The 9,314-nt window shown below is 39.9% G+C and overlaps 1 protein-coding gene across 1 annotated transcript; it reads left to right on the top strand.

Moving 5' to 3' along the window:
• si:dkey-171c9.3 (uncharacterized) lies at positions 1–8,399 on the top strand. Its single transcript, XM_004573753.4, has 2 exons — positions 1–42; positions 5,726–8,399. Exon 2 carries the CDS (start codon positions 5,732–5,734, stop codon positions 6,593–6,595), a length of 864 nt encoding a protein of 287 aa, XP_004573810.1. The 5' UTR covers positions 1–42; positions 5,726–5,731; the 3' UTR covers positions 6,596–8,399.
• The last annotated feature ends 915 nt before the right edge of the window (positions 8,400–9,314 follow it).

Below are 9,314 nucleotides of genomic sequence, written 5' to 3'. Positions count from 1 at the left end.
CTGGCTGCATTAAAGCGTCAACTGTCACTCTTCTCCCAGCTGGTAAGTTTCTCTAAATGTAGGCAGTTTAAGTTGCCTGATATTTACTGCATCTTGTTTATTTTTATTTTTATACAGTTCTGTAGTACGTAACTTTTGAGGCATGTAACTTTTACTTTTAATCGTATCCAAATGGCCTTCAAGATTCCTCCTGAGTCTTGCCATATACCTTTAAAAATCAGAAGCTGGCCATTTTGAGCTGCCGTACTTCATACATTGTACACTGTGAGTTGATTCTGGTTCTGTTTGGGCAGAAGTCTAGTTGCATGAGTAAATTTGTAAATCCTTATTTGTACGGATGTTCTTGAGCTTTCAAAGACTCAACCTAATTCAAGATAGGTTGAGACAAGATACAAAGCAAAAGAAAAAACTTTGGATTGTAACACTGAAACTGGAAGAGGAAGAAATAAAGGTTAAACAGAAGGTCATTGTAGGCATCGGCTCTTTTTTTTAACCAGTAATTTGCATCTCTGACCTGCCTTTGTGCTGTTAGCGTGGGCGCTAGAGAGAGTAGGCGAGGTGTGTTAGTGTAATCAAATTAGGGACTCACAGGATTGTGTAACACAGCAATCACAGGCCCAAATGTTCCTGTCTCCATGTGGAGGTCCAAGTCATATTGCCAAGAGAAAAACATTTTTTGTTTTAGCTGCAATTTACTCCACATCTGCACTTCATTCCCAGTCTCAACCTCATCTTTGGGCTCTGTCCATTTTGAACAGAGGATGGTGGTCAAATTAATGGGTAATGACAGGATAATGGTGTGACACACCATATTAAATGTGCAATATGTATGCCAGTAAAGTAAAAATCATTTTACATTGTGGCTACATGAGGAAAACAATGGGAAGGAGAAAATTATTGTTTTTAATTTATATTTACATTCAAGAGGTAAACGATCCTCTAAAAGCTGCAACTGAACCAGCCAGCCTAGAAGGCCAATAATGCCAATTCTGACATTCACAGCCAGATTCAGAGACCGTAAGCTAATAATAACACAATAACTGTGATGAAACTAAAGTTAAGGAAGTCGTTCACGGTACTAATTTTAGTTCCACATTTCTGACTCATTATTACAATTCAACTAGAACCGAGGATTGGTTCAAAATTCTTATTTTTATTAGTTTAGAAAATACAGTTTTATGCCATTAATGCATTTCTGTACTAGCAAAGTAAAGCTGTGTTGAGAGGAGTAACTATATCGTTAGCCCCCTCTCTTTATTTTTGTCTTCCATCTTGCCTAATCTGTTTTGTAGTTCCTCATTCAGAAAGCAAACTAAAACAACAACAAAGTCTCTGCCAAAAAACACCAGAATTGGTACTTCGTGAGGAATGGTTGCAAGGTATTATTTTCAGTAGTTTAGATGAGAACATTTGATTGCAATTATGTTAGCAAGTGCTAACAAATTCAGTAACACACTGTGGGCTTTGCGAGAGAGAAGACATACTTAAAATACAGGTCTATAGATCTGTTGGTTACCATCTGAAAACAACCATTTGAAAAAAAGAAATAAGTATTCAACAGGTCTGTAAACACTTGCAAACTATTCCCAAAGCTGTAGTTAAACAGTAAAAAGTAAGACATGAACCAGAAACTTTTCATATTTTGAAATGTGATTGTTACACTGGTAAGGCACAAATGTTATTTTCAAGGTGAATGTTCATCATGTCTGGTTTCCATTGCGCTTTTTCAAGTTTCAGTACAGCTCACAGAGCTAGTTTCCAAGTCTGTCTTGTGTTTGCAGAAAAGTCATCTTACGTGTAAACTGCAGAAACTTTCGAGCTACCAAAGCAAACAAAAGCAGGTGTCAAGTGCAGCACCCTCTTTACAGTCGATGTCATCCAGAGACTCCCATTAACAATTTGCCAACTGAGATTACACATTTTCCCATAGCAACCATAGGTTGCCACAGACTTACGAACCAGTCTCCAGGGGCCCGTTCTTCGTACCTCGCTAAGTAGGTTAGCCGGATGAGATTGTTGACGATTTCGCGTGATCCTGGATCAGTCGGTTCCCCGAAGCTCATCCGGGACTTGCTGTCATAGCAACAGAGCCGTAAGCGTAAACCTGCTCGGGAGCAGGTTTACTTTATGTAAACAGGATTAGATCGCGGCCACGCAGGTATGTCCGCTTCATTCATACGAAAGCAACAGCGATATTTTTCCACTGTTTCACCATAAATAAATATTATCAATGTAACTAAAGATAATGCAGCACTTGATCCTTTTATTGATTTCACACAGATACATACAGGTCATTCCCTATAAAAGGGAAATGTACTATTAACATTCTATTACATGTATGTGATTATTACAGATGTAATTCATATTTCAGAGTAGTAATTGTAAATTACTTCGTGTAATCAAGATGGGAGACCACAGCTATAAAAGCGAAGGTGGATTTGGGAAGCCTGTCGCAGCCATGTCCTGTCCGTATACGCGACCAACCCATTGCGGAAGGTGCAAGATTGATAAGGAGAGTCCTCAGAATTCAGCGTATATTGCGGGACAGACAGGATCCTTTAGCTCAGCGCGACAGTGTGCTCATAGAGAGATATCGATTTTCCCGTGAGGGTATTATTTACTTAACCAACTTGTTGATGAGGGGGTGCAGGACCACCACCTGTCTTTTTTTCCTCTGCCCTTTTCTTGGTTGCTGTTATGAACAAACTAACAGAGTATTACAGGCCAGTATTACCTTGCCAAGAGACGCAAAGCAATCTAAGAGATAAATATTACCATTCTGTAGAATACTCCTGTATTCCACTTTTACTTGTTCCCATGTTCTTGTGGGTCCTGTTGTGGCTCTAATGTGAAAGGGGATATAATATAACATATTATAATATAATATAATGCCATATGATATTGGACAATATAGTGTCATATGATAGATCTACCCTACCGCCTACTGGTGTTGGCCAGAGGGGCCGATGGCGCGATATGGCAGCCTGGCTACAACCGTAGCTGCCTCCACCAGTGTGTGAATGTGGGAGTGAATGAATAGTGGTATCGTAAAGCGCTTTGGGTGCCTTGGAAAGCGCTATATAAACCCAATCCATTATTATTATTATTATTAAATTACCTACGAGTTTGATTTGTCAGCAACTTTCTGCCAGCCCTCTCTCCTTGCTTTTGCAGCCTTTGCAGTGTTCTCTTGCGTTTTAATTAAACTCTGAAACTCCTGAAATCCCTCACTCAAGAGTTCTTGCTCTGCTGCCGGAAAATACCGAGCACGCCCCTTGGACATTTTCGCCGACCAATCAGCGGGTTGCCGATCAATGTTTCTACTATCGATGCGTAGCCCCTTTTACGACACCCAGTGATGTCACATTACTTCATCCAGCTGTACTAATCGTCAACAGCAGGTGTGTTCGGGGAACCGGATTAGCGAGCTCACGGTTAGCGCGATGATTTGATCTTGGATGTGTCATTTGATCTTGGATGTAGTAAGCGACGTACGAAGAACGGGCCCCAGGCCTACAACTGAGACCTTAAATAAGCTAATCTCATCTGCTTTCTAATCCCAATAAACAACCAAATTAACACAGAGCAAGGACTGATAGAAGATATTATTTTCAGCGGCTATAACTGCTGTTTGAAGGTATTAATGTCTTTGTAATCTAGTTAGATCAAGCTATACCGAAAGCAGTTTAATCTGCTTTGTAATTTCTGAGTCAAAAGGAATACTTAGCAACTATCCATCCATCCATCCATCCATTTGCTTCCGCTTATCCTTTTCAGGGTCGCGCGGGATGCTGGAGCCTATCCCAGCTGTCATAGGGCGAGAGGCGGGGTACACCCTGGACAGGTCGCCAGTCTGTCGCAGGGCAACTAGGAAGTATTAAAATAAGATGCATTTTAAATAAGTGTCTTTTTATCTTTCTATGCCAGCCTAAACATACCTTGAAACACAACCTAACTAGTACTCAGTGATAAGTAGTTAAAAGGTGTTATCCCCCCAGTATTTTAGATGAAATAATTTGATGGAAGTAATTAATTAGTCAGCCAAAGTTACACTAATACTAATAAAGCACAGGGAGCAATTCGCACATCTCACATCCCTTTGAAGCTCACAGGTTGTTGTTAGTGGTCATTTCAAGCTTCACTTCAGTTCAGTGTATTTACTGTCCAATCATAGGCCAGTCACCAGTGTCCTATGCTCCTGTTGGTAATTGCTTCAATCGCTCGTCTTGAAGTTAAAAAAGTGTATCTCCACCTACTTCACATTGTCAGCAGTTTTTTTCACCCATAAGTACTGAAATTCATTGACTTTCTCTGGTGTCTGGTCACAACGTTGCTGTGGTTGCTCCCTATATGGATGCAGCTTAACGCCTATTAAGTTAACCAGAATTTCACACCATGTGGTCATAGGCCTACTACACTAAGTGACACACTGTGGTGACACACATCTCACAATGTGTCACATTGTTTTTGTAGTTTCTGAGTCAAGAAGCATACTAATAGTAAGGTATGTTTAAAATAAGATGTAACTTTAACAATAAGGGCAAATCCCATTACACAAGCCTGTTTGTGCTCTCAAATGTCATGAGTAATGTTTATGTAAAAGGCCACATTTTGCCAAGAATTACATCAGAAGATCAATAGCTCATCTGCTCGCAGCCAGACAAATAAGAAAGAAAAACATTCCCCTATAACCCCCATAAAAAATAAAACATGCTGTTCTTAATTGTCATATTTTGAGAGATTTAAACAAATAACACATAAAGTTAATGATAAGCTTTAGAGATGGTGCCAGGCAGACTTTTATTACCACCACAGTGTTTGGATGTTGTTGGATGTTGTTGGTAATTATCTTCTTTGAACTCTCAAAAAGAGGAAATAAAGAAAGGCTTAGTGTCTTTTACAATATTAAACTATTAATTTAACATAAGAGGAATTAGTAAAACAAAACAGGCTGCCTGAAATTTATTCAATCTGACTCTTTAGAACAGTGGCAGCTGCAGGACATTTTATGCTATTTAATCTCAATAATGCACACTCGGAGCCTCGAAATGAAGCTGGACTTGAAAAACAAAGACCTTCTAGAAAATTATTACGCCTGTCAAAAGCTATCATCATTTGCTCTCCGGGTAACAAACCTTTCTCCATTTCTGTACAAATTGTGCATCAGCTGTCGGGCGAGTTGGTGCTACTTGAGACCAACAGAGTGTTTCGTGCTAATCTAATAGCAAACCGAACTTCCTGGTTGTCACATCCTGGCTGGCTGACAGCTCATATGGTGACAGGCTGTGGTTGAGGCCTTAATCTTACTTTCCATCTCATTCTGCAAGGGGACTTCCTCTATTATTTCTGTCTCGTTATTCTTTCTCTATGCTCTCCTTGCTAGACTTTCTTGTTTGATTTTTCTTGTACTTGTAGCATTCTTGTAATCTCATTTTATTTCTTGTCTAATCTGAAACAGCTGAGGGATAAGAAAAATGTTTCTTTGGGGGATGAAAGGAGAAAGCATACACCAAGGGAAATATTGACATCGTACTTAGCTTACACTGAGCACGCTGGCAAGTAATATTCAAATAAAAGTGCAAAAATAAACTAATTTTCCAAACAAGCAGTCCAAACCAGAGGTTATTTTTCTTTGCTTTCCATTACCTTCTGTAGCTGAAAAGAAGCTGCAGGAAAATCAATATCCCCTGCACTTTCACGGAGATTATTGTTTTTATCCACACAGGATCCAATGAAGACAGAAAGTGCAGATTCGAGGATGCCAGAGCCCCCTCCACAAGACCCTGGTATTCCCGAAGGCCTCAAAACAAGCCCCCTAAACACAGAGGCTCTCGGGGAGTTTGCCCAAAACATGTCAGAGCACATACTTCGATCAGTTTTTAGCCAAAAGGAAACAGTAGAACCTGAGGAGTCCATTTATAACCAAGAGCACGAAATGCTAGCTGAGGCGCTAGCATCCGCAGTGATTGAGATCGCTCTGAGTGAAGTGTGTAGAGGAAGAAACTTAAAGGACCACATGGAGGGTGCTGAAATAGAGATGGAGAACAACAAGGGTGAACACCAGTGTTTTGAGGATAAATCTAGAAGAGACCAAGAACACCAGACTTCTACCCAGCCTTGCCATCCACCTCTATCCCAGTCAGGGCTTCCCGCTGTGGGATCCCTCGACTACCCCGACGCCCCACCGACCACGCCTCTTCTCCCAGAGCTGGAGAGGAGCAGAAGCAGCTTTGCCCGTAAGCTAAAAGGAGGCCTGGCAAAGGTTTTCCTACCCTCGCCTCCTCCACCAACGCCAAAGGACAAGGAGGACAACGGAGACGCTTTGATCAGCGACCCTCATGTGGAACTGATGGAGCATCTCATGCAGTCGCTGTCTACAGATGATTTGGGGAGAGGCAATTTCGAAGTAGCACCTCTGCATGAACCAACTATAGAGACTTTTGCACAGGCTCTGTCATGTGATATTACTAAGTGGGTTCTGGCTGCCAAAAAAAGAGAACAGATGTCACATGACAGTGATCTCAACCTACTGGCCCAACAGCTGGCTGAAACCATTATCACGTCCTCCATTGATGAAGCTAAAGTGCTTATCTAGGATTTAAAGTGATTCATGGAGTCAGGTATGATGAATAGCCTATATATATGCACACACAAGCTCAGTCCATGGACTATATATACATAAAAGGTGGACATAGCCACCATAACACAATCAGTTTAATTGTCTTTTGTAGCTATCTTAGTGTTTTTAAGTCAGACACGAAAAGTGAACCACTTATTGGTTAACAGCTTATGAGTAACAAGTCATTAACCAATTAGCATTTCCTGGTTTATCCACCTTTCTGACTCAAATAATGATGACAGATTTACAAAGGAATTTCATACTCTGTACACTATGATGTAAAACTAGCAACTGAGCCTCAAAAAGTTACCAGGTATTCAGTGACATCAGAGAGTATGGAAGTACATCTATAATAGCAGAAGGCTTTTTAGAAACCTGAGTAATCGCCCCCTGTTGGGCATCAGAAAGAATGCAGGTAAAAGCAAGATAGATAGACTATCTCTAGCATATACTTCTGTCCTACTCCACATACTCCTTCGCTACACGATGACATGACAAAACATTCTGTTCTGCAGCACAGGGAGAGAAGATGCCTGCCACTTTGAGTTCTCTAAGCCACTAAAACACTGTGGATTGTGGACTATCTTTAGAGTTGGTCTATATATACCCTTTCTGTGCAGCTTTTGACTACAATCCTCAGCAAGTCCATAGTCCTACCCATTACCAAGCCAGTACTTCTCTGTTGGTCACTCTGTAGACTTAGAAGCTAAATCTATCATTTATATATAGTCTGTGGGGTCTGTTACTGTTATTTCCTCTAAAGTAGGCAATACACATTATCTTACTCCAAGATTTGGGAATTTCATTTGTTACAGGAGTTAATATGATTCATTTGCATTTGATTGTAATATTATATTAATGCTATTTATTAATGATAACATATTATTATGAGTTCAACTGTGTATTCGTTTGTGTTTCTTGTTCAGAAATGAACTTGTCATTGAGGTTAAGTGGCATTTCTGCATCCTGAAAACTGCTGGATGATAAGTAACTGTTACATTTCATGATGGATTAAAGTACACTGGATCTGACTTTTATTTCTTTCTTACAAAACAATACTTGGCTCCAAAAGCAATAACCACATTTGTCCTTCGGATGGCAGCACAGTAAAGAAATTTCAGCATTTTTCAGCATGAGCTCAGCAGTGCTGACCTACTTGGGACATGACAACAACTGGAATTAATTTTGTTTTCCATTTAGGAAATCATTTACTTTTAAATGGTGGTCACCTGTCAGTAAAATTGTTTTGTTTTGTTTGATTTTGCTTCTATGGTCAGGTCCTGCCAAAAGGGAAAGCCCTGCTAAATATAATGCAGAGTACAACGACTTGCAGACTGCTATATCTGTAACAGAAGATGAAACTGGACAGCAGATGTTCTGTAGATGAACTTGTATCACACTGGATTATAATCAGACATAACATTGGCAAATTGTTTGGTTAGTTTTCTTTGTAATCACCCTCAAAATCTTTATGTATCCAGCATGACTCATTCAGCCCGTACACTGAGCAACGATACTGGCATTTTGGACAAATTTGTGTTCTGGCTCAAAGAAAGCTCGTTTTCATACTCACTTCGTCCTTGATGTCAGACCTTGGAAGAACAAAAAGAAAAAAGAAAAAAAAACAGGGCGCCACAGGTCTTAACCAAACACTGATGCAATCCTGGAATCGAATAAAAACTCTGTTTTCTTTTTAAATCAGTAACTACTTAAACACAGTTGGAGATTGACAAATTTACTGCAAGAAAATCTTTGCTGAACTTTTAAAGTGCTGTTTTGAATAAAGAGTCTCATTGTTCCTCTTAGTCACCGCTGTTTGAGTTCACACACTTTTTTGGTTCAAGAAACTAGGTAAGTGGGACACACAAACAGACTCAGACCCCCTTCCGCCCTCCCTTTTATTTTGCACAAACACAAAACACACACACAAAAGCCCCACCATACAATAAACAACCCAAACATGTGCAGATGATATGAAGCATATTTCTCTCTTTCCACTAAAAAAACCCCAATTAGGTCTGTATGTTAATACTTACAGACTTGTCTGGATGAGGTATAAACATATTAACAAAGAGTTCGAGCACAAATTACTAACATACAGCAGACATAAGACTTAGTGCTTTTATCATTTTCAGTCAACACTAGTAAGAAGGCAGTCAGTCGCTTCTGTGACGATGGAAATATTTGAAAACCAGTACGTCTTCATTCCTGGCAAGTCATAGTCTGCTCTTATTTTCAAATACAATGCCCTCTCTCAGACATGCACGAGGTGTCCTTTTTCCATCAGTGCCATGTTGTCTCAACAGTGAGAGAGGTCTCCCTCCCAACTTATACATTATTCTACAGATGTCATGATCCTTGTGTTTTGTTGGGTTCTTTTGTTGATTTTCTGGTAATAATGGAGTTTTAGTTATGGAGTTACTTAAGAGAATGGAACACATTGTCATTGTACATGTACAATGAACTTGTGAGTGCTCCACACCAACTATGCTAGAATAAAATATAAATAGTAGACAGCAGGAATAAATAGCAAGCAGAATAAATATATATGATGAAGAGGGATAGATACAAAACAAGAGAAATATATACAAAGAAAAAAAAGCCTTGGTCTGAGTGGAGTCTGTGTGTGAGTGATGAGGGTTACTCAGACTATGCCTCAGATGAGTGAGGTGGGTGGGCAGTTGTAGGGTGTGGG

The sequence above is a fragment of the Maylandia zebra genome, linkage group LG3, assembly GCF_041146795.1.
Source record: "Maylandia zebra isolate NMK-2024a linkage group LG3, Mzebra_GT3a, whole genome shotgun sequence".
NCBI lineage: Eukaryota > Metazoa > Chordata > Actinopteri > Cichliformes > Cichlidae > Maylandia > Maylandia zebra.
This window is presented reverse-complemented; position numbering and strand designations above follow the sequence as displayed.